A 26869-nucleotide genomic window follows, 5' to 3' on the forward strand; every position below is an offset into this window, starting at 1 on the left:
GCAGGGCAGAGAAGTGCCTGCTAGCTTCACCCAGTCCAGGACAGCTCTATATTGAGGCTATCCCTGCAGCCTGTTTTACAGTTACAAACAGGAGGTTACCCCTGAGCCGGGAATCTGCCTGCCCCTCAGTGAGGATTGTTGTTGTCATTCACCCTTCCCTAGGAATTATAAATAAGTGTGCACACTATCATAGGGACATACACTTATATGTTTGAGGACCTGTCGACGAGGGACCATTGGTTTGAGCCAGAGACTGGCATTCTGTGGCAGTGTATGTTAAATGATTTGTTGTTAGAGTATATTGAGATTTTTGAATCATTTAAATTGATTGCTGAAGTAGAGAGTGATTATTGTTTGATTTTATGCTTTACTATAAATGCCTGTTTATTGAGTATTTGTTACATCATTTGCAACTTATTGAAATATTGCAGCGGCCAGTCAGTGTAGTGGTAAATAAAATTACTGTCGCTGCTAATTGTGGTACTGTTGCTTTTGTGGGTCCTCCTTGTGTTGTGCCATTCCCTGCCACAGGTTCATCCAAGAAGAGGCTGTGAAGATCTGAAGCCGGCAAGTCCAGAGTCCAGGTACTCATCACACCACACCGTGTCAGTGAGCCTGTCACACTTGGCGTCATACCGAACACGATCCGACATGGAAGTGCATAAAGGCAACCCCACCACATATGACCAATCCATCAGTGAAATGTCTGTCGCACTGGATGGAATCATCAAGATGATGACGGAGATGAGGAAAACCCTAGCTGACCAGAGAATAGAACAGGAGGAATATGAGCATAGAAAATGGCGACGCGAATGCGACAGAAGGCGCAGACAGCAGTGGAATCCCCCATTGAGGTCAGAACGACTACCCTCCGACCGAGTCATCGTATGCCCACAGACTGCGAGAAGACACGTGAGAGGAGGTCCACCGGCAGTGTTTCAGAACACAGCAAGAACATCCGGTGTGATACAGTCAAGGGATAGACCGCGAACTGGCCCAAGAAGAATGTCAGGTCGTGTCCTGTGGTTCAACGTACCACGCGGGTATGGCTTCATTCAACGCACAGATACCGGGCGAAGCGTGTATGTGCATTACACCGCCATTCAGCATGCCGACCCTGAACACAACTTCCGGAGCCTGAAAAATGGCGAAGCCGTAGAGTTTGAACTGGTGAACGGGAGGAGAGGCACCAAGGCCGCCAACGTGACCGGCCCGAATGGGATCCAGGTGCACAGCAACAGACACGCTCCAGAGCAACATTGGCGCTACCCGCACCATAAAGAGCCTCCACAGTACCATCAGCAAGGCTACCAGCACAACAGGACAACAAATAGCAAGAGTGACAGATTTACCGCCAACCCTCCTCAACCGGAACAGATGCCCCGCCCACCGGAACCTGACGTCACGAGGCAACGTGAACCGCTGAGAGAAAGCGAGAAACCGTTTGTGCTGAGTGAGGCAGTCCACCAGAACTGGCAAGAAGTGACCAGGCCTCACCTTCCCCCTGAGCCGACGCGGGAGTACGTACCCAGAATGGACAATGCCCACTACCGGGTGGCAAACCTAAGGCAGACAAATGCCAGGGTGATCGACCTGCAGAGAAGCCCTGAGATTGTGGTCCACATGGCTGCGACACAGACAGTGGAGCTATCAGAAGAAGAACAAGCAGAACCAGCTATGCCACCACCCGAACCCAAGGCTGAGATAGAAACGCCGAAGAGAGATGAGAAGGCCGAGACCTGTTCCATCAATGGGAAGCCTGTAACGAACAGAGAATATACAACCATATCAGGAGAAGAATTCGCCTTCAGGGTCCAGCAGGCGATACTGAGATCTAAGAAGCAAGACCGAGAGGCGAGATGTGCTTAGAGCCGATCGCACACCGTGAGAGTGGGCACCATCCATGGACAACAGTGAAGCACCTGGACCACAGAGGGATGGGAGTCCTGTGGCGGAGGGATGGTTGACCCAGGGAGCCCACTTTAGATAGCCAGGTGACAGCAGAAAGGTAGTAATGCATACTTGTTATTGAATGTATAATTGTACCTGTTTTATTTGACCGTTCAAATATTTTGTCATGGACATTGAAAGACTGTACTCAGGATTGAATGCCCCTGGTTGGTTGCCTGGGGACAGGCAAATTTCTAGCATGGAGGTATGTGGCACCCCGCTCCACCCCTTTTATTCCTGTGCCCCCAGGGAGTTAACATTGCAGCCAATGCTGCCAGAACAGATCCTTTCCCCTGTCAGCAGGGCTGTGAGGGGTTAACAGACTCAGCTAGTGTCCCAGCTCCCCTACACATGTGACAGGAAGCTGGGAGGTCAGAGGGGATCCCAGCAGCAGTGTGTGAGAGAGGACATGTGGAGAGAGGGAAAAAGCTTTGTGAAGAAGAGCTGCAACAACTCCAGTGTCAGAGAGAAAAGGAGAGTTCTGCCTAAAGACAGGGGGAACAAGTGCACTGAGGCATGTGAAAGGAAGTTGAAGGAGGTTGCTGTCCCAAGTATGAGCAGAAGGAAGAGAGAGAGAGAGAGCACACTGCAGCACCCAGCAGAGGGGCCAGACAGCATGCAGCAGTATAGCCAGAGATTCATGTGGCAGAAGCCAGCAACACCCAAGGTACTGATTCAGTCCCCCTGAGACAGCACCTGCACCCTTGTAAGGGGATAGAGCAACCTCATAGACTCCCACTACAAAGGCTAGTACCCTACTGAGCCCTTCAGACAGGACAAGGTCTGCCTAACCACAGTAAAAGGCTATAGAAGCAGGGCAGAGAAGTGCCTGCTAGCTTCACCCAGTCCAGGACAGCTCTATATTGAGGCTATCCCTGCAGCCTGTTTTACAGTTACAAACAGGAGGTTACCCCTGAGCCGGGAATCTGCCTGCCCCTCAGTGAGGATTGTTGTTGTCATTCACCCTTCCCTAGGAATTATAAATAAGTGTGCACACTATCATAGGGACATACACTTATATGTTTGAGGACCTGTCGACGAGGGACCATTGGTTTGAGCCAGAGACTGGCATTCTGTGGCAGTGTATGTTAAATGATTTGTTGTTAGAGTATATTGAGATTTTTGAATCATTTAAATTGATTGCTGAAGTAGAGAGTGATTATTGTTTGATTTTATGCTTTACTATAAATGCCTGTTTATTGAGTATTTGTTACATCATTTGCAACTTATTGAAATATTGCAGCGGCCAGTCAGTGTAGTGGTAAATAAAATTACTGTCGCTGCTAATTGTGGTACTGTTGCTTTTGTGGGTCCTCCTTGTGTTGTGCCATTCCCTGCCACAGGTTCATCCAAGAAGAGGCTGTGAAGATCTGAAGCCGGCAAGTCCAGAGTCCAGGTACTCATCACACCACACCGTGTCAGTGAGCCTGTCACACAGTGCCCACCCAGAGATGATCCCACCTTTGACCGGCTATTCAAAGTCAGGCCGGTCATTGATCATTTCAGCGCCAAATGTGCTGAGATGTACATCCCCCAAAAATTCATTTGTGTGGACGAGTCACTTATACATTTTAAAGGAAGGGTTAAATTCCGCCAGTACCTTCCCAATAAGAGGGCAAGGTATGGCATAAAAATGTATAAGCTGTGCGAAAGTACCTCAGGGTACACCCACAGGTTTAGGGTATATGAAGGGAAGGACACAAGAATTGAACCGCCAGAATGCCCCCCCTCCCTCGTAGGTGTTAGTGGAAAGATTGTCTGGGATTTAGTGCACCCCTTCCTGGATAAGGGTTATCACCTCTATGTGGATAACTTTTACACCAGCATCCCCCTGTTTAAGGCCCTTGGTTCAAGAGGTACAGCAGCTTGCGGTACTGTGCGCAAGAACCAAAGAGGCCTCCCAAAAACGCACGTTGCCCAATTACTGAGAAAGGGTGAAAGCAGGGCAATATGCACCGAAAATATGTTGTTGGTCAAATATAAGGACAAGAGGGATGTCCTTATACTGACAACAATTCACGGAGACAGTACCACCTCCGTCCCTGTACGAGGTACCAGTACCCACACCTCAAAACCTATTTGTATCCTAGATTACAATAAGTACATGGGCGGAGTGGATCTTTCAGATCAGGTACTGAAGCCGTACAGTGCCCTGCGGAAAACAAAAATCTGGTATAAGAAGCTGGCCGTGTATATCATCCAGATGGCACTGTATAACGCTTACGTACTATTCCGTTCTACCAGCCAGACGGGGACATTTATGCACTTTCAAGAGGAAGTCATAAAGGGCCTAATATTTGGGAACCAGCAGGCAGAGGGCCCCAGAACTTCTAGTACTGGCCCCAGTACTTCTAGTACTGGCCCCCGTATTGTATCAGGGCAGCATTTTCCTAACAAAATCCCCTCCACTGGAAAAAAGGGCAGGACACAAAAAAGGTGCAAAGTTTGCTATAAAAAGGGAATACGAAAGCAAACTATTTTCCACTGTGAAACTTGCCCCGACAAACCCGGCCTATGTATGACGGAGTGCTTTAAAATATACCACACATCTATGGATTATTAGGTTCATCATTTCACCGTGCTTCGGGGGTCTTGCTAATGCGACATAGCACCCACCATTCATTCCACCAGAATCTGTGCTGCAAAATCCAAATATCACTCCTTCCCTTCTGAGTCCTGCCATGCACCCAAATGGTATTTTTTGGTCACATATGAGGCATTGCCGTACTCGGGAGAAATTGGGGCACAGATTTTGGGGTGCTTTGTCTCCTTCATTCCTTGTGAAAATGAAAAATTTTGAGCCAGAACTGCATTTTTGTGTAAAAAATTTAATTTTTCATTTTCACAGCCCAGTTGTACCACAATTGGTGAAACCCCTGTGGGTTTGAAATGTACACTATACCCCTAGATGAATTCCCTGAGGGGTGTAGTTTGCAAAATGGGGTCACTTGTGGGGGGGTTCCACTGTATTGGTGCTTCAGGGGTCTTGCTAATGCAACATAGCACCCACCATTCATTCCACCAGAATGTGTGCTGCAAAATCCAAATATCACTCCTTCCCTTCTGAGTCCTGCCATGCACCCAAATGGTATTTTTTGGTCACATATGAGGCATTGCCGTATTAGGGAGAAATTGGGACACAGAATATGGGGTGCTTTGTCTCCTTCATTCCTTGTGAAAATGAAAAATTTTGAGCCAGAACTGCATTTTTGTGTAAAAAAAAGTAATTTTTCATTTTCACAGCCCAGTTGTACCACAATTGGTGAAACCCCTGGGGGTTTGAAATGTACACTATACCCCTAGATGAATTCCCTGAGGGGTCTAGTTTGCAAAATGGGGTCACTTGTGTGGGGGTTCCACTGTATTGGTGCTTCGGGGGTCTTGCTAATGCAACATAGCACCCACCATTCATTCCACCAGAATGTGTGCTGCAAAATCCAAATATCACTCCTTCCCTTCTGAGTCCTGCCATGCACCCAAATGGTATTTTTTGGTCACATATGAGGCATTGCCGTACTCGGGAGAAATTGGGGCACAGATTTTGGGGTGCTTTGTCTCCTTCATTCCTTGTGAAAATGAAAAATTTTGAGCCAGAACTGCATTTTTGTGTAAAAAATTTAATTTTTCATTTTCACTGCTCAGTTGTACCACAATTGGTGAAACCCCTGGGGGTTTGAAATGTACACTATACCCCTAGATGAATTCCCTGAGGGGTGTAGTTTGCAAAATGGGGTCACTTGTGGGGGGGTTCCACTGTATTGGTGCATTGGGGATCTTGCTAATGCGACATAGCACCCACCAACATTCCACCAGAATCTGTGCTGCAAAATCCAAATATCACTCCTTCCCTTCTGAGTCCTGCCATGCACCCAAATGGTATTTTTTGGTCACATGTGAGGCATTGCCGTACTCGGGAGAAATTGGGGCACAGATTTTGGGGTGCTTTGTCTCCTTCATTCCTTGTGAAAATGAAAAATTTTGAGCCAGAACTGCATTTTTGTGTAAAAAATTTAATTTTTCATTTTCACTGCCCAGTTGTACCACAATTGGTGAAACCACTGGGGGTTTGAAATGTACACTATACCCCTAGATGAATTCCCTGAGGGGTGTAGTTTGCAAAATGGGGTCACTTGTGGGGGGGTTCCACTGTATTGGTGCTTCGGGGGTCTTGCTAATGCGACATAGCACCCACCAACATTCCACCAGAATCTGTGCTGCAAAATCCAAATATCACTCCTTCCCTTCTGAGTCCTGCCATGCACCCAAATGGTATTTTTTGGTCACATGTGAGGCATTGCCGTACTCGGGAGAAATTGGGGCACAGATTTTGGGGTGCTTTGTCTCCTTCATTCCTTGTGAAAATGAAAAATTTTGAGCCAGAACTGCATTTTTGTGTAAAAAATGTAATATTTCATTTTCACAGCCCAGTTGTACCACAATTGGTGAAACCCCTGGGGGTTTGAAATGTACACTATACCCCTAGATAAATTCCCTGAGGGGTGTAGTTTGCAAAATGGGGTCACTTGTGAGGGGGTTCCTTACTTTTAGCATCTTATGGTGCCTAGAAACCTACATGGTGCCTAAAAAATAATCTCATAAAAAGGAGGCTCCAAAATCAAGTAGGTGCTCCTTCTATTATGAAGCCTGTGGTTTGGTCAACGTGCACACTAGGGCCACATATAGGATATTTATGAAAACAAAAGAATTGGGGGAATCAATTTTTAGTCACATTTCTCTAGTAAAATCTACTGTGTTCCTTAGAAAAATGTATTAAAATTGAAAATCTGCAAAAAAAATGAAATTTTGAAATTTCACCTACACTTTGTTTTAATTCCTGTGAAACACCTAAAGGGTTAACAAACTTCCAAAATGCTGTTTTGAATACTGTGAGGGGTGCAGTTTTTGAAATGGCATCATTTATGGGGGTGTCTCACATACAAGTCCCTCAAAGTCACATCAGAACTGAACTGGTCCCTAAAAAAATCAGTGTTTGAAATTTTCTTGAAAATTTGAGAATTTGCTATTCATATTTTAAGCCTCCTAGTGTCCAAAAAAATTAAAAGGAGGTTGAAATAATGATGGCAACATAAAGTAGACATATGGTCTTTGTTAGTTATTAACTATTTTGAGTGGTATGATTATTTGTCTCACAAGCAGAAAATTTAACATTTTGAAAATTGCAAAATTTTCAATTTTTTTACGACATTTTGGTATTTTTCACAAAAAAACACAGACTGTATCGACCAAAATTTACCACTATCTTAAAGTACAATGTGTCACGAGAAAACAATCTCAAAATCACTGGGATAAGTAAAAGCAATAAAAAGTTATCCCCACATAAAGTGATACATGTCAGATATGAAAAAAAGGGCTCTGTCAGGAAGGCAAAAACAGGCTGCGGCGGTAAGGGGTTAATGAGATATCTTGCATTTATGTTGTATATGCACATCAAACACGTGTGATACACACAAATAATATATCTGTGCATGAAACAAGGTTATAAACATGAAACAAAGTCTGTGTACTATCTCAGGTACTGACTTTGAATGCCAAGCAATCATTTTCATGCACATATTTAGTGCCAATTACATATAATGTCCCCAGTAGGCCCAGTTACATATCATGTCCCCAGTAGTGCCAGTTACATATCATGTCCCCAGTAGCGCCAGTTACATATAATGTCCCCAGTAGCGCCAGTTACAGATCATATCCCAGTAGTGCCAATTACATATCATTTCCCCAGTAGGCCCAGTTACATATAATGTCTCCAGTAGTGCCAGTTACAGATCATATCCCTAGTAGTGCCAGTTACAGATCATGTCGCAGTAGCGCCAGTTACATATCATATCCCTAGTACTGCCAGTTACATATCATGTCCCCAGTAGCGCCAGTTACATATTATGTCCCAGTAGTGCCAGTTACATATCATATCCCTAGTAGTGCCAGTTACATATGTCCCCAGTAGCGCCAGTTACATATCATGTCCCCAGTAGCGCCAGTTACATATCATGTCCCCAGTAGCGCCAGTTACATATCATGTCCCCAGTAGCGCCAGTTACATATCATGTCCCCAGTAGCGCCAGTTACATATCATGTCCCCAGTAGCGCCAGTTACAGATCATATCCCTAGTAGTGCCAGTTACATATCATGTCCCCAGTAGCGCCAGTTACATATTATGCCCCAGTAGTGCCAGTTACATATCATAGCCCTAGTAGTGCCAGTTACATATCATATCCCCAGTAGTGCCAGTTACACATGTCCCCAGTAGCGCCAGTTACATATCATGTCCCCAGTAGTACCAGTTACATATCATGTCCCCAGTAATACCAGTTACATATCATGTCCTCAGTAGTGCCAGTTACATATCATGTCCTCAGTAGTGCCAGTTATAGATCATGTCCCCAGTAGTGCCAGTTACATATCATGTCCCCAGTAGTGCCAGTTACAGATGTCTCCAGTAGTGCTGCTACAGATGTCCCTAGTAGTGCCAGTTACATATCATGTCCTCAGTAGTGCCAGTTACATATCATGTCCCCAGTAGTGCCAGTTACATATCATGTCCCCAGTAGTGCCAGTTACATATCATGTCCCCAGAAGTGCCAGTTACGTATCATGTCCCCCAGTAGTGCCAGTTACGTATCGTGTCCCCAGTAGTGATGGTACAGCTGTCACCAGTAGAGACAGTTACATTATCATGTCCCCAGTAGTGCCAGTTACATATCATGTCCCCAGTAGGGCCAGTTACATATCATGTCCCCAGTAGGGCCAGTTACATATCATGTCCCCAGTAGTGCCAGTTACATATCATGTCCACAGTAGTGCTGGTACAGATGTCCCCAGTAGGTTTTTAGCCCCACACACACAAAAAAATTACTTCTGGAGATTATGGTTTATGGAATAATTTGGAGAACGGATATTTGGATAAGGGATACTCAACCTGTAATTATATTATTACCCAGATCCGTTCCAAAGAAAATCATTGAATACTGTAGTTCTAAAATTCCTGGCATAATACAGAGACCTGGGTATCAGTGACTTACACCAGGAGCATAGTCTGCAGCAGTGGCACCTATGACGCTGCTTTGTCCTCATACAATGGAAGATGTTGTTCCCCTCCTCTAGAAGGGAATGCCGGTCTGTGGTACACGGAGCATCTACCGGAACCTGCAGATCCAAGATGAAGAATTATATTCTAAAACAGCACTGGGCACAGTGGTGGGGGAGGGGATCTATGGGCCTGCAACCAACAGTGGCTTGTTGGCTTAGCTAAGACATGCAGGGGCTGAACAACACACAGGAGGAAACACTAGGGAGATATACAGTAGGTGACATCCACTCTAGTACATACCTCCCAAGTGTCCCGATTTCAGCGGGACAGTCCCGATTTTCGGGTCCTGTCCCGCTGTCCCACCCGTGGCTTGCATTGTCCCACTGTGGGGGGTGGCAGTTGGGAGCCCCCCCAAGCTGATTGAATAGACACTGTGCGCATGCGCACAGCGTCTATTCGCGGCCGAAAATGGGGTCATTTGCATAGGCCCCGCCCCCTTTCCGGTCGTGTCCCTATTCCAGCAGCCAAGAAGTTGGGAGGTATGCTAGTATCCCAGTGTAACCCAGGTCCAGTGACCAGAAAACACAACCTGCACAGCTTGCAGGGTTGTAGCCAGAAAGCACTAATAATGGTCATTGGATCTCTGCCATTTTTTACCTAACGTTTTGTGTGAACAGCTATTACTGGGAGGGAGAGATTACAGCCCCCTTTATGGTCCTGACCACTCCAGTTTTACCCTAGGGAGATACATTACCCCCCCCCCCTGTGCCTGCCGGCAAGCGATGCACCAAATATGTTTTAAGAGACACTCAGGCTTGTCCCCATCTATGCACAGGGGCCACGATAAGAGCACATATGCTCCTTACTGTATGCGTGCTGTGTATGTGTGTTGTGTGTATGTATATATGCTGTGTGTGTATGTATATATGCTGTGTGTGTATGTATATATGCTGTGTGTGTATGTATATATGCTGTGTGTGTATGTATATATGCTGTGTGTGTATGTATATATGCTGTGTGTGTATGTATATATGCTGTGTGTGTATGTATGCTGTGTGTGTGTGTATGTATATATGCTGTGTGTGTATGTATATATGCTGTGTGTATGTATATATGCTGTGTGTGTATGTATATATGCTGTGTATGTGTGTTGTGTGTATGTATATATGGTGTGTGTGTTGTGTGTGTATGTATATATGCTGTGTGTGTATGTATATATGCTGTGTGTGTATGTATATATGCTGTGTGTATGTATATATGCTGTGTGTATGTATATATGCTGTGTGTGTATGTATATATGCTGTGTATGTGTGTTGTGTGTATGTATATATGCTGTGTGTGTATGTATGTATATATGCTGTGTGTATGTATATATGCTGTGTGTGTATGTATATATGCTGTGTATGTGTGTTGTGTGTATGTATATATGCTGTGTGTATGTATATATGCTGTGTGTATGTATATATGCTGTGTGTATGTATATATGCTGTGTATGTGTGTGTGTATGTATATATGATGTTTGTATGTATATATGCTGTGTATGTGTGTTGTGTGTATGTATATATGCTGTGTGTATGTATATATGCTGTGTGTATGTATATATGCTGTGTATGTGTGTGTGTGTGTGTGTGTATGTATATATGCTGTTTGTATGTATATATGCTGTGTATGTGTGTTGTGTGTATGTATATATGTTGTGTGTATGTATATATGCTGTGTGTGTATGTATATATGCTGTGTGTATGGTGTGTGTGTGTGTATGTATATATGCTGTGTGTATGGTGTGTGTGTATGTATATATGCTGTGTGTGTATGTATATATGCTGTGTGTTGTGTGTATGTATATATGCTGTGTGTGTGTGTATGTATATATGCTGTGCGTGTATGTATATATGCTGTGTATGTGTGTGTATGTATATATGCTGTTTGTATGTATATATGCTGTGTATGTGTGTTGTGTGTATGTATATATGTTGTGTGTATGTATATATGCTGTGTGTATGTATATATGCTGTGTGTATGGTGTGTGTGTATGTATATATGCTGTGTGTATGGTGTGTGTGTATGTATATATGCTGTGTGTGTATGTATATATGCTGTGTATGTGTGTTGTGTGTATGTATATATGCTGTGTGTGTGTATGTATATATGCTGTGTGTGTATGTATATATGCTGTGTATGTGTGTTGTGTGTATGTATATATGCTGTGTGTGTGTATGTATATATGCTGTGTGTATGGTGTGTGTGTGTGTGTATGTATATATGCTGTGTGTGTATGTATATATGCTGTGTATGTGTGTATGTATATATGCTGTGTGTATGGTGTGTGTGTTTTTATCCTTAGTGGGTCCCCCCTTATCTTAAGTACCCCAAGCTCCCTGGATACTTAGGGCCGGATTCAGGGTTGATCACAAAAGCAAAATCTTTCTCAAAAGGGTAAAACCATGCTGCGCTGCAGGTGGGGCAGATGTAACATGTGCAGAGAGACCTGGGTAACACCATGCTGCGCTGCAGGTGGGGCAGATGTAACATGTGCAGAGAGACCTGGGTAACACCATGCTGCGCTGCAGGTGGGGCAGATGTAACATGTGCAGAGACCTGGGTAACACCATGCTGCGCTGCAGGTGGGGCAGATGTAACATGTGCAGAGAGACCTGGGTAACACCATGCTGCGCTGCAGGTGGGGCAGATGTAACATGTGCAGAGAGACCTGGGTAACACCATGCTGCGCTGCAGGTGGGGCAGATGTAACATGTGCAGAGAGACCTGGGTAACACCATGCTGTGCTGCAGGTGGGGCAGATGTAACATGTGCAGAGAGAGATTTGGGCGAGTTATTTGTTTCTGTGCAGGGTAAATATTGGATGCTTTATATTTACACTGCACATTAGAATTCAGTTTGAACACACCCCACCCAAATGTATCTCTCTTTGCATGTTACATCTGCCCCACCTGCAGTGCAGCAGGGTTCTTCCCAATTGAGAAAGATTTTGCGTTCTATCCCCAGTGACAACTTGTGTCTGCAGACCCCCCTTTCCCCACTGTAGGTCTCCAGCCTGGCATTTAGGGGAGATCACTAGTTTCCTGTGACTTGGAGATGGCATCTTATCTCGGGTCAGCCCACCGTGTGAACAAGGTAAGTTCCAGATCTGACCCGGGACTTTGGTGGGAAGGGGTAGACGTTATAAGTTACCCTGCACATAAGGCGCATTGTCGGGTGCAGTAAGAGTGGAAGAGATAAATAATAAGCAGCAAAGAGAAGGTTCATGTTTATAACACCCCTTTCACATCGCACCTAATTACCGGGTACAAGCCGCTTTCTTGCCGGTTCTACCCGGTAATTAGGGCGATGTGAAAGGGGTTTCCGGGTCCCGCAATCGGGTTGTAACACGGCAATACGAACTGGTAAAAAAGAAGGGTTCTTACCATTTCATTGCCGTGTTGCTGTGCAGTATGAATGGGTTAAACAGGTCGACCATTTTCCCGTTCACACAATGGAGGAGACAGCGCTTGGAGCAGCGCCAGCTCTCTCTCTGATGACGCGCTGACACTGTTGCAGTGTGAACATGCACATGCAGGGTCGCACTGGGACTGAACCAGTTAAAAGTCCCGGTGCGACCCTGGATTTGCGATTTGAAAGCGGCATTAGAGACAAGTTACATAAGAAGGGATACAATTAGCTAACAGCTAATCCTGATTTTGTTACCCTGACCAACACTGATCGCTGATTGGTCACTTCCACAGGCAGCCTCATTTAAAGGAGGTTTAGAAGGGTTGTGGATTTTAATATCCTTATCTTTTATCTTCCTTGCTTATTGTGTTCTACGGTGGAGTGTGTGGTAGTATACCTGCGCACCCAGTGATTAGCTGCAAAGCACTAGGCACGGTCTGACTTCACCGTCCTGATAAATAGACAGTCATAAAAAGTAGGTTTTTGTGCAGAGCTCTATTGTGTTCTACGGACGGGATGCAGTTAAAATCCCGGCAGTCGGGATCCCAGCGTTCGGAATCCCGACCGCCGAAATCCCGACACTTTCTCCCTCTGTGGGTGTCCACGACACCCCTGGAGGGAGAATAAATTAGCGTGCCGAGCGTAGCGAGGCCCCGGGCCCGCTGCGTGGCGAGCGCAGCGAGCCCGCAAGGGGGGGGGGCGATCCACGTCCCCCCCTTGTCGGGATTTCGGCGGTCGGGATTCCGGCGTCGGGATTTCATACTGCTTCCCTACAGACAGACACTTACCCGGTCATACATGCCCTCCTCTGGCCAGTCTGTCCCATCCCACGAGGTGACACGCACTCTGTCTTCTGTACACAACTCTTGTGGGATGTAGGCCTGTGGGACCCTGCGCGGGATGCAGTTAATATCCCGGTGGTCGGGATCCCGGCGTTTAGAATCCCAACGCCGGAATCCCGGCCGCCGAAATGCCGACACATTCTCCCTCCTGGGGTGTCCACGACACCCCTGGAGGGAGAATAAATTAGTGTGCCGAGCGTAGCGAGGCACCGGGCCCGCTGCGTGGCGAACGCAGCGAGCCCGCAAGGGGGGGGCGATCCACGTCCCCCCCTTGTCGGCATTACGGCTGTCGGGATTCCGGCGTCGGGATCCCGACCGCCGGGATTCAATACTGAATCCCCCTGCGCAGGCGGTTGCAGCGGGAAATAGAGGAGTCGTTGGCTGCAAGGTATGCCTGAGGGGGACTATATAGAGAGTAGGGCAGGGGGAGCAGAGGCGGTCCTGCAGCGATGCATAACCCACAGCAGAGAGAGCCGGCACCGGGAAGGGTGATCCCTGGAGAGGACAAGGGCCTGTGCCGTGCTGTGAGCTGCTGACCTGTAAGGAGCGGAGGCTGCGCAGCTGTGTGACCAGGAATGGCGCCAGGAGAGCCAGGCTCCTCCAAGTCCCCTACTGCTGCCACCTGCCAGAGGGAAGGGAACCGCGCTGGCGCTGCCCCCACTAGCTGCCAACCACAGGAGGAGCCCCAAACCCGGAGAGAACAGAATGATGTGTGCTGCCGAGGTGTCCTACATAGTGCCTGCCCGTGGGGGAGCCGAGAGGGTGAAGACTAGAACCTCGAGGAAGAAGGTGCTGAGGGGGTAAATTACCTGGGAGCACACCCAGCCGGAGGATTCTCCCGGGGTTGCTCCGAAGAAGATAGAGGACGCAGCAAGTGGAGACCAAGGACTGCAGGCACCGCGGAGGACACCCGCTCTCTAGGAAGGACATGCAAAGGACTCCTAGCTGGAGACCTGTAGAAGCCCCCTCAGTGGTGCGGAGCTGCCCTTAGAGTTGCCTGTCCGAAAGTGTGTTTTGAACACTAGGCAACATCAAGGACAAGAGCCGCGCAGAGGACAGGTGACAGCCCAGCAGAGGAGAGGACAGAGGAAGATCTCCAGTCTGATAGGAGCCGGGGGTGGAAGCAAAGGCCGACCCAGAACAGCACGACAGGCGGAGCCATGGACAACCCAGCATCTCCTGCTGCAGGAGCCGATGACACAGGAAACAAGACAGAGATCCTCTGGGAGCAGCCACAGCCATTACACCGCAACTGCGGAGCGCAGCATCCCGGGCGTGCTGTGTAGCGAATCCAGAGGGACTTGTGATGCAGTGGCGGTGAGTACCCCCTAATCCCGGGTGCTTGTGGCCCTCCTTCCTGATATTTCCCCATATATTAATAGGTACGTGTGTCATATTGCAGGTTGTTTTATTAGTGATCTATCTAAAGTGCAAGAATAATGCAGGTATTTCACAATTATATATATATACATATATATATATATATATATATATATATATATATATATATTATATACACAATTACACACTTTGGATGAGATGTTTTTGGCATTTTGGACTGGCTCCCATCGACCAATTGGGTTCTTCCTGAACTTACCCACCTCCTTTTGGCAGACTATGGTTTGATCTTGGTGTCATCCTAGTTTGTGGTATTTTATCCGCAGTAATGAAGGTGGTGATCCCTTATCTATTATTACATTGGCATACGTGTGGGAGGGTGACTATAGCGATACTTAAACTTGAGTGGAATTGAAGGTGTTAATATAGGCATGCAAAGGTCCTAATTTATCAAGGAGTGATAAAACTCACTGTGAATGATAACACATGTTGCGTATGATAAATAGTGCTCCAACCAATCCGCCCCAACCGCCATGTTTTCAGCCTCTGTCATTTGTTTAAAAAATGACTGTTAGGGGCGGATTGGCTGGTGTACCAATTATCATATGCAACAAGTGTTATCAGTCACGACGATTGTTATCACTCGTTGAAAAATGAGTAACTCTGTAGCGCTTTTAGAGGCTCCTACCCCTCGGCCTGCATGAAGAAGGGCTGAGTGTGCGTCCATGTTGCTTTTACTGCAACGTCACCAGGACCCAGTGAACGTGCAGGTCATTTGGTTATGTAGCCAAAATCGGACTGCATGTTCAGCCTATGGGGGTGGTCGATAACGATATTGAGTGTACACAAGCCCTTGTGAGTGATATTATTATTATTTTTTAAATCCTAACGTGTGCATGGGACGTCACATTTATCTAGCACTGTCCATAATGTGACAATATGCAGCTCATTGGTTGCTGAGGCCAAGTTCTCTTTCGCATTACTGGCCAGATCTCCTCCTCTCTGCATTCCACAGCATTGATCTTGCTAACGATGTCCTCAAGCACGGCCGACAGAGGATGTTGCTGACTATGTTTGGGAGTGCGCATAGTCAGCCATGTAGGGGGTAATTCACTCCTGATTGCAAGACTAAAAATGTGGAGGCCGGGCGATTAAGGAATATCTGCGCATGCATATAGATCCTAGTGCTCAGGCCATCCACTGATGAAATACATTGGGGAGTATTCAATGCAATGGCGAGCGCATGGCAGCGAATCCTGTTTTGGATTCGCAGTGCGCTCGCCATGATTTTTTGCTCCCCTTAAATTCGCCGCCAGCCCTGACTATTCAATGCGTCAGGGGCTCATTGCCCCTGACGGCGAATAGTGTCATGAGAGACGAATCCCCCTGCGCAGATGCTCCATGCCTGTCTGGAGTCTGCAGGGGGATGGGAGGGACTGGTGTCGCGGCGGGGGAGCGCGCTGATGCAGGCGGGAGCCTCCGCACAGCCTGGGGACAGGTCCAGCAGCAGCAGAGCCTCCGGCTCAAGCAGTCCCAGCGCTGACATCACCGTGCTGTGGCTGCCGGAGCCAGAGGTCTGCTACTGCTGGAGCCGTCCCTGTCAGCTTGTCCCCCGCATATCTCTCCCCCCTCCTGTCCCCTCACCTCCCTCCCCTCACCTCACCCCCAGCAGAAGGGCTTGCAGGGTGCTGCTGGGGTCGGAGCCGCTGCACTCACTGGTCCCGATCAGTGCAGTGAATATATGAATATTAATGAGCGGCTCCGGCTACCGGCCCCCTGCTGGCGAATGTGTAAAAAAAAAAAAAATATTGTTTAAAAAAAAAATATATATATATTAAAAATATATTCATGTGCTGCAAGTATATGAATAAAAATAGCATGCCCTTTAATAGGAAAAATATTCTGATTTTTTAACACAAAAAAAAATATTAAAAATGCTTTAATTTAAAAGATCACATTACAGTTCACCTAAAAAAGATGAGGAATGCTAAACGGAGAATCATGGCGAAAATCAATGGAGAAAGCAGTTCTCCATTTGAGCATTGAATACACTGTCGGCGAATTCCAATAAAAACCCCATTGAGGGCGGTATTCAATGAGCCTGATTCGCCATGTTTTTATGGCGAATTTGTGCTGTTTGGCGAATTTTTGACAAAAACGGTGAATCACCCTATTCAATGACCACATGGCGAATACATTTGAAGGTTTTTTTCGCCATGATTCACCGAGTAGCAATCGCTATCTTTTTATGGTGAAGTGGAATGTGAACTTCTAAAATAAAGTGTTTTGTTTTTTACATTAGGGGTGACATTCTATGGGATGAGATCTGCTTTTTTTGGCGTTAATTAGACCACAAAATGGCGCTATCGCATTTTTCACTGAAATCGCCAATTTAATGGGATGCGCTAAGGGGCTGAAATCGCATATTATGTGCGTTAAGGTATGCGGACCAACAGTGCGAGATTATTTCGCATTTATATCGCATCCAGATGTTTTCGTATAGAAAAGTATACAAATCGCTTATTTAATGCATGGCGTTTTCGCAAATCGCACTTTTTAGGTGTCTAATTATCGCACTTATTTCAGACCAGGTTCTGTTTGGCGAATTTGCACAGAACTCATTTTGGTCAAGTGCACACATGGTTAATTTCACCACAGGTGCCCTCATTTTCACTCACAAACACCCCTACATAAACCCCAACAGCATTTAGGACACCTGTGAGGGTTTGAAACATGGAGATTTTGCAGAGTGGTTTGGAGTTGATGATTTGTGATGTGGCCCATTTGGAGGAGCTGCGCAGAAGGGAGGAAGCTGCGCGCCAGATCCAGGTAGCCCCCCGACTACTGCATACCCCACGTATGTATCGTGCTAGGCTGTACCTGGACTCCCTCTCGGATCAGCAGGTTGTGGGGATGTTTAGGCTGAACCGCATTAACCTGTTGGACTTATATGAGCAGGTGAGAGAGGATTTGGACCCTTTTGGAGAAGGCAACCATGCAGTGTCTGGCCTGCACAAATTAATGTGTGCCCTCTACTATTTGGCCACAGGCTCCACTCAGTCTGTGACCTCATGGGCCTTGGGGGTATCACAGGCCACTTTCTCTAAGCATTTCACTCAAGTGTTACTTGCTTTAAAGAAGTTGTGGCGGACATACATCAGATTCCCCAGTTCTGAGCAGGAGTGGCAGGACCACAAGTTGGCTTTCTATAGACTCCCTCGCGTGCTGGGAGCTATAGACTGCACACACATTGGGATTAGGGCACCGCACGTGCGGGGACACGTCTACGTCAATAGGCGTGGGCGGCACTCCCTGAACGTGCAGGTTGTATCCAATGCTAATTTGAAAATCCTGAGTGTTGTTGCAGGCTTTCCGGGAAACTGCCATGACGCCTATATTCTGAGACACTCAGCCCTCTGGAACAGATTTACCAACCACCAAATGCCAGAGGGCTGGCTACTAGGTAAGTACCTTTTAACATAATACCCTGTCTGTCCCTAATTGTACCTGCTGCAATGTGTGTGTTTCCTCTTTCACAAGCATATTGCTCTTCTACCATTGTGTCCTGTTTGAAAGCAACACATACCTTACCATATAAGGCAATAACTTCCTATCTGTGTTTTAGGTGACTCAGGATATGGGTGTGTTTCCTGGCTCATGACACCTTTGCGCACCCCAGAGGGCCCTGCACAGCACCGGTATAATGAAGCCCACATTGCAACCCGTAATGTGGTGGAGCGCACATTTGGCGTCTTGAAGAGTCGCTTCCGGTGTTTGGACAGGTCGTCGGGTACACTGCTTTACCACCCTGCCAAAGTAGTCATGATTATCCAGGCTTGCTGCATGCTGCACAACATAGCCCTGTCCCAACCTGCCTATGTGGAGAAGGAGCATGCAGCAGTCGTTGAGGAAGCCCAACCTACCACACCTCCGGTAGTGAGGGGTACGCAGAGGGGGAATCTGGTGCGCACACACATCATCAGCCGATACTTTTCTGGTAAGCACATGTGCCCTGTACTGCAAAATGTACCTGTGCTGTAAGTGTACTCATTAACTAATGTGTGACCAATACCATCTGCTTCCACCAACATTTAGCCTAATACACAGAGCCCAACGGATGCAGATGCTGGTGCTGACATATCCCTTGCTGATATCTAGCTTGTAAGTACTTTTCAGACATGTATGAATGATGTATGCAGTCAAACATGTCTCACTGGTGTTGTGGAACTACACGTGCCAGCATGCCCTGACACACTGTAAGCATTACAGTCCAAACCATGAGTGTCAGAGCCTGCTGGAATATGTAGATGCACAACCTTTGCCAGCCAAGGAGATACCCCACACTACTTTAGTGCAATCCCATTGTCATATACCATTGCAATATTTTAGACTGCACACAATAATTGGTAAAAAATAATACACAAACACAATGGTATGCGGCTAGACATTTTTACTTCTGTCTACTTTGTCAGACGCAATCTGCATTTTTGCAGGTGAAAAATAACAACTCTGGGGGCATGTTACAAGATGATTGGGAATGGGAAAAATAAAGAAAGATATGTAGGAGCTACCTTCTCCCAGCATCAGGCACCCCTACACCACTTCTAGACCCTGTACCAAGCCCACCACGGGTCCTAACACTCCGACGGGGTGGGGAAGTGGGGGAGCCACTTATTGGGGTGCTGGATACACTGCTGAGGGTGGATGCTGCGCCACCTCCCACATTGGCTTCCATCTGCTGTATTTGGGCCTGCATAGCTAGTAAGGCATTAGTCTGCGCTGTGCATGATTGGGTGAGTGCAGCAATACTTTGCGCCAGGCTGCCAATATGCCTATTCTGCTCCCTTACAGCAGCAGTTAGCTCAGCAAGACGGGTGTCAATGCTGTTAGCAATGCGCACATGAGTGCCTACACCTACCCGTACACTACGTGCCATTTTCCGTAACTGAAGGAAGGTGTCACGCATGTACCCCTGGATATTACCTATTTGTAGGCTTTGGGAGGCCATGAATTCTATCTGTTTCTCCTTGAAATTAACCAAGGAGTTAGCTACTTGGGAAGCCGAAGCGGCTGTATGGGGTGTGTTGGTGGGTGGGGGTGGGTTGGGAGACACCCCATTTGGGGGAAGATCACTCTGTGACGAGGTCTGTATTTCTTCCTCGGCCGCAAAGGTGTCGACTGGTTCAAGAATGATGTCCATTTCGTCTAGCACCATCATTGAAGAATCTGTTTGGTTTGACCCTAGTTGTATAGCACCTGTGGATACAGAGAAGAGGTAAGTACTCATGCATATATAGGCCACACTGTCCTCTATACTGTTTTACATAGGGCTTGAGATGCTGGACGCAAATACCTAGGGGTGTTATGTACTTACACATGTACCCCGATACAGCATGTAACATTCACATTAATAATATGTCACATGCGTAGCTCAGATGACATTCATTTCCGTTGCAATGTAGCAACAGAAGTTGAATGTGGTATGAGATATTGTTGAGGTGACATGGGTGTGTGTACTGTATGTGTAATGGTGTGTTTTTGGTTCATTTACCTGCTTCCGCAGATTCTCCAGCAACGGGCCTTCTGGTCTTGGATGCGTGAGCACTTCGGGATTGACAATCTGTAGAAGGAAAGATGGGCAGCCATTATGGACCTTGCAATGGGGAAGCATTTTGTGCAAACAGGCAATGAGATGACAATAGTGGGCAATACCCTTTGGACAAGGACTGATTTATTTTTTTGACACCATTTTGTTTTGGTACCCACTAATTTTTCTGTGACATTAATAATATTAAACTATTGTACACATGACAACTATTGTATAATCTTTGCTATGTAGGCATGGCAGCTAAACAACCAGTACACCTCTGGGTTTTTGTCCACATACATGTTAGGCTGCTAGAAAGAATGTTACAGTGTTAATCAATGTGAGCAGTTGTGGAACTACAAGGCCCAGCATTATCAGCTATTTTAAAGGAGTAGCAGGCAATTTCTTGTGCATGACCTTGCTGGGCTATGTAGTTCCACAGCAGCACTTTACTTAGCATAACAATACAAGTGAACATTATAGTTATAATACATTGGCATGTATGTTCAAGTTTGCATGGGGTCACACTTACCAGCTCTAGATGGCGTTTGTGGCCTATCGGTATCCGCCACGTGCATGCCAGGCAGGACCTCAGGGGGGATGATGCGCTTCAGCTTCACCTCATACGAAGTGTAGCACACAGTGGTGGGGCTTCCTCCTCCAGTCTTGGTGGCCTCCTCCAACTCCATGGCCATTTTACTTTTCAACTGCCTTTTGATGTCGTTGAATCTCTTTTTCACATTGCGGACCAGGCGCTTGTGCTGACTCACAGCGTTCACCGCCTGGGTGATGTCCTTCCACATAGCCCTTTTGCGCTGTGCAGTGGTCTTGTGGTGAGATTTGCCAAGCAAACGGTCAAACACTGGCAGGATAGCCCGGACAAGTGCTGCATTTTCTTCATAGGAAAAACGCACCTTTCTGCCACTTTTGGTGCGGCCAGCTTCAACCTCCTCCTCCTCATTTTCAACACCAGCCATGTAGCCCTCCTCCTCCATGGCAGTGTCTTCCTCCTCCTCACCACCATCTGCCTCCACCTCTGACATGTGGCCCTCCTGCAGCTGGTGTGGGGTATGGTCAAGGTCTTGGCTGTAGGATGGGGATGCCAGCGGATCCTCCACCTCCTCCTGCTGGGGCTGGACGCCCAGGGCCTGGTGTGGGGCTGCCCTTGCTGTGGCCATGCTGCCTGCCACACTGCTGCCTCTCACACTTGTCTGGCTGCTGCCACTGGTCCCTCTGCCACTGGTCCCTCTGCCACTGCTCCCTCTGCCACTGCTCCCTCTGCCACTCCTCACTCTGCCACTGCTCCCTCTGCCACTTCTCACTCTGCCACCAACACCTCTTCCTGAACGCACACTGCCACTGCTCCTCTCCATGCTCCTTACTTCCTATCAAAGAGTGAAATGGCGCCAATGCCCCTTTATATAGGGGGTGTGATGCATAATGGAGGGGACACAGGTGGGCCAATAGGTTGGGGGGTTCTTACTCATGCGGAGACAGTTTTGTATATCGCACTCCGGTTGGTCCAAAAATCGCACATGACCGGCGGAAGAATTTGCACTATTTTGTTACTTAAAAGCGCACCACTTCGCCGCAAATCGCACCTAATCGCACTTTTCAGCCTCCAAAACGCATCACATTAAATATGCGAATTATGACTGAAAAGTGCGATTTGTAAAAGTGCGATCTGCGGCGATGTGGTGCGCTAAAAAAACATGCGCATTTATGTGCAAGCATAGAATGTCACCCTTGGTGTCTAAAAATCAGGAATTTTATTCTGAGGAGGGGCAGGCTATTTTTATTCATGTGCTGGCACCCTCCTCAGGCTCCCTGCGGCAATCGCCGCAGGAGCTCATATTCGCCTGTCAGGGGCAGCGAGCCCCTGACACATTGAATACCGGAGCCCGCTGGCTCCGGAACGTGGCGAATGTGCAGCGAATCCTAAAAAGGATTCGCTGCACCTCGCAGGTATTCATATTGAATACCGCCTTGAAAATCACAGGCGAATTGTGGAGAATCATTTACGGCGAATCGGCAGACATTCGCTGTTCATTTGTGGCGAATTGCCTCCATTGAATATGGCGAATTGTTTTTTGTGACAGAAAATTCGCCGTTAACCCAGCGAATTGCCAGATTCACTGAAAAAAAACCGGCGAATCTGAGGCATTGAATACTGGCCGGGGCCAGTATTCAATGCCTCAGATTCGCCTTTTTTTTTCAGTGAATCTGGCAATTCGCTGGGTTAACGGCGAATTTTCTGTTAGAAAAAACAATTCGCCATATTCAATGGAGGCAATTCGCCACAAATGAACAGCGAATGTCTGCCGATTCGCCGTAAATGATTCTCCACAATTCGCCTGTGATTTTCAATGGGGTTTTTAGTGGAATTCGCCGACAGTGTATTCAATGCTCAAATGGAGAACTGCTTTCTCCATTGATTTTCGCCATGATTCTCCGTTTAGCATTCGTCATCTTTTTTAGGTGAACTGTAATGTGATCTTTTAAAATAAAGGCTTTTTTAATTTTTTTTGGGTGTAAAAAAATCAGTCATTTAATTATTTGAAGAGTCTTGCTATTTCTTTTACTGGACAAGGATCACATAAATATATTTTTAATTTTTTTTTTATTTTTTTTTAACGTACCATACGGTGGGGGGGGGGGCTGCGTCAGGGAGGCTGCAATTCCTCAGACACACTGCGTGGAGACCCCAATTCCTATGTTACTATGTTCATTCATCCAACAATGATTATTACATTCTAGAATAGAGTGACTGTGGTAGGAGCTGGCGGTGGTGACCGTGTGTGACCTGGGGCGTTCCTTCGCCATCTCCCCTGTAGGAATGCCAGGCAGTTAGACGTCGCACATACCCCCTCCTCCTCCTCCGCGACCCTGCACCCAGAGCTGGTGCTAGTGTGCCCCGTCCCGCTGGCACACACACTAGGGTAGTTAGAGAGCTGTCCCCCCCCCTCCTCCTCCTCCTCCTCCGGGCAGGGACAGGGCGGTGCTCAGGTGGTAGGAGTGCTGCTGCCGCTGCTGTTGCCTGGGCGCACCCCGTGCTGTGGCCGTGTCATATATAATAATGCAATTATACCTCTTTCCTTCTTTTCATAAACTCCCTCATGCTCATATGTGAAGGTGACGGCTGCTGGGGCAATGAAGGGGGAGCGGGCGATAGAGAGCTGCGTGTCCCTGCAGGCTGAGTAGATGCCAGTAGTCCCGGCAGGGGGATGTGACGACTGGTGTCCTGGCGGGGGAGCGCTCTGATGTCGCAGGGAGCGCTGCCAGGCTGAGGACGGGGACGGCTCCAGCAGCAGCAGAACTTTGGCTCCGACAGCCACAGCGCGGTGACAGCAGATGTCAGTGCTGGGACTGCTGGAGCGCGCTCCCCCGCTCAATCCCCTGGCCGCAGCAGCAGGGGAGAAAGCCAGGGAGAGAGCCGACTGCCATTCGCCGCAGGGGGTAATTATCGCCGTCAGGGGCTGAGAGCCCCTGACGCGTTGAATACAGGGGACGGGCGGCTGCCGGCGAATCTCCCAGCAGGGAGATTCCAAGGCGAAAGGGCAGCGAATCCTACACAGGATTCGCTGCCACCCACGACCCCCGGCCATTGAATACTGGCCATTGTCTTTTTTTTGTTTTGTTTTTTTATAATCAGTGGCCATAAGCAAGATGATTGACCAGAACCCATTGTTTGGGGGTATGACCCGTCCGTTTTCTGAACGTGTCTGGGAAGGCGTGTGACATCCCCTCTGGCCTCGATTGCAGCACCGAGTAAGTTCTGGGCTTGGCACAGTCTGCACACACTGGGAAAATCATTCAGTGGTGAGTGAGTTGCGAATGGATTTAGCTATTCGCAGGTAGAGTGGCCAATCCCAGGAACAGCGGGATCCCGGGATTTGGCCCCAACATTGGCCAGATTTCTAGATTGGGCTGTGCACCCACTCAAATGCTGCCCGGCTTCTCCCGTCCCTGGCTCTGCGCAGCGTGATGTAGTCAGAGGTCAGGCTGCGCAGGGCCGCAGCGCCCACCCGCCCGGCATTTGTTATATTAAGTGAACCAATCCTGGGATTGAGCATTTTACAATCCCATATCTCCGGATTAGAAAAATGCCCAGGGATTGTCATCCCTAAGCGCAAACCATTCGCAGGCTGGCACGGGGTGGGATTACACTCTGTCGCTATAACTAATAGCAGTATAGTCATAAGGTGCTGCTAAAACTGACCGGAGCGATCAGGTCTGAATAACCCCCATCGGGCGTAGCAACCATTCTAATAACCGGGTCGAATGGCCGAGTTGGTCGACCTGGTTATTTGGTTGGGAGCTTTCACACCGCACCTCAAGCAGGGTCGCTCTAACATCAACCCAGCAATAATTCGGGTTTAAGGTGCGATGCGAAAGGGGTATGGTTTTGTTTGTTTTTGGTGTCAATGCCAGCTGGATATCTGTATATAGGGTAAGTGTTGATACCCAGGTTTGGCACTGTCCTGGGTTACACCCATAACAGACATATAAGAAAGCCCATATCCAGCCGCACGCGCAGTCTCTATCCCTGTGCAAAGTGGGGATTCGGGATGATTTGCGATTCCATCGTAGACTCTGATGTTCTGTGCTCTGTGTCTCGGACTAATCTGATGGCAAGGAATCACAGTGTGAGCTCTGCAGTAAGTCATTAGCCACTATTAATGTCATCGTTTCATTCATAGATGAAAACTGTACCTGCTAGAATTGTTTCCTAACCAGAAGCCGCATAACTGCGATACTTACACATAGAAGAAGACTTCCATCTAGATTATCTGATTTACTGAGAATGGAGAACGGAATGGAGGAGAAGAATCACATCGCTAATAAGATATTGAATATAACCTTGGAGATCAACTGCATGCTGACTGGGGAGGTAAAGTCACATGGACATCACTCTTATCTCTATTACTAACACAGGTACCTGACTGGGGAGGTGAGGGGGTCTGGGAGTGTCTTAGTGACATCACTCTTATCTCTATTACTGACACAGGGACCTGACTGGGGAGGTGAGGGGGTCTGGGAGCATCACAGTGACATCACTCTTATCTCTATTACTAACACAGAGACCTGACTGGGGAGGTGAGGGGGTCTGGGAGTGTCTTAGTGACATCACTCTTATCTCTATTACTGACACAGGGACCTGACTGGGGAGGTGAGGGGGTCTGGGAGCGTCACAGTGACATCACTCTTATCTCCATTACTGACACGGGGGACCTGACTGGCGATGTGAGGGGGTCTGAGAGCGTCACAGTGACATCACTCTCACCTCTATTACTATCAGAGGGACCTGACTGGGGAGGTGAGTGGGTCTGGGAGCGTCACAGTGACATCACTCTAACCTCTATTACTATCAGAGGGACCTGACTGGGGAGGTGAGGGGGTCTGGGAGCATCACAGTGACATCACTTGTATCTCTATTACTAACACAGGGACCTGACTGGGGAGGTGAGTGGGTCTGTGAGCGTCTCAGTGACATCACTCCTATCTCCATTACTGACACAGGAGACCTGACTATGGAGGTGAGGGGGTCTGGGAGCGTCACAGTGACATCACTCTCACCTCTATTACTATCATAGGGACCTGACTGGGGAGGTGAGGGGGTCTGGGAGCATCACAGTGACATCACTCTTATCTCTATCACTAACACAGGGACCTGACTGGGGAGATGAGGGGTTCTGGGAGCGTCACAGTGACATCAGTCTTATCTATCGCTAACACAGGGACCTGACTGGGGAGGTGAGTGAGGGGACGTTATATTTGAACACTGGAGGATGTGACCGCGGAGGTGTCTGCTGGGAATAAGAAGCTACAGTAACACTGAGGGATGTGACCAAAGAGGTGACTGCTGGGAATGGGACATTATACAGTAACACAGGGGGATGTGACCGGAGAGGTGATTGCTGGGAATGGGGCAATATACAGTAACACCGTGGGATGTGACCTGAGAGGTGACTGCTGGGAATGGGGCAATATACAGTAACACCGTGGGATGTGACTGGAGAGGTGACTGCTGGGAATGGGACATTATACAGTAACACTGGTGGATGTGACCGGAGAGGTGACTGCTGGGAATGGGACATTATACTGTAACGCCGGGGATGTGACCGGAGAGGTGACTGCTGGGAATGGGACGTTATACTGTAACACCGGGGGATGTGACCAGAGAGGTGACTGCTGGGAATGGGACATTATACAGTAACACAGGGGGAGGTGACTGGGGAAGTGACTGCTAGGAATGGGATGTTATACAGTAACACCGAGGGATGTGACCAGAGAGGTGATTGCTGGGAATGGGACAATATACAGTAACACCGGGGGATGTGACCGGAGAGGTGACTGCTGGGAATGGGACAATATACAGTAACACAGGGGGATGTGACCTGAGAGGTGATTGCTGGGAATGGGACATTATACAGTAACACTGGTGGGTGTGACCGGAGAGGTGACTGCTGGGAATGGGACATTATACAGTAACACAGGGGGATGTGACCGGAGAGGCGACTGCTGGGAATGGGACATTAAAGAATAACAACAGGTATGTGATCAGAGAGGTGACTGCTGGGAATGGGAGATTATACAGTAACACCAGGGGATGTGACTGGAGAGGTGACTGCTGGGAATGGGACATTTTACAG

At 47.7% G+C, this 26869-nt stretch overlaps 2 protein-coding genes across 2 annotated transcripts; one reads left to right on the top strand and one right to left on the bottom strand.

The window, feature by feature from the left end:
• Positions 1-662: 662 nt before the first annotated feature.
• On the top strand, positions 663-25086 carry LOC146056237 (uncharacterized). Its single transcript, XM_083168367.1, has 2 exons — positions 663-2617; positions 24917-25086. Exon 1 carries the CDS (start codon positions 703-705, stop codon positions 1867-1869), a length of 1167 nt encoding a protein of 388 aa, XP_083024493.1. The 5' UTR covers positions 663-702; the 3' UTR covers positions 1870-2617; positions 24917-25086.
• Positions 16762-22277, bottom strand: LOC146056232 (uncharacterized). Its single transcript, XM_083168365.1, has 2 exons — positions 20181-22277; positions 16762-19885 (listed from the first exon to the last, which is right to left on the bottom strand). Exon 1 carries the CDS (start codon positions 21587-21589, stop codon positions 20723-20725), a length of 867 nt encoding a protein of 288 aa, XP_083024491.1. The 5' UTR covers positions 21590-22277; the 3' UTR covers positions 16762-19885; positions 20181-20722.
• Positions 25087-26869: the final 1783 nt, after the last annotated feature.

Source organism: Crinia signifera, unplaced genomic scaffold (genome assembly GCF_055691185.1).
Source record: "Crinia signifera unplaced genomic scaffold, ASM5569118v1 HAP2_SCAFFOLD_76, whole genome shotgun sequence".
Taxonomy (NCBI): Eukaryota; Metazoa; Chordata; class Amphibia; order Anura; family Myobatrachidae; genus Crinia; species Crinia signifera.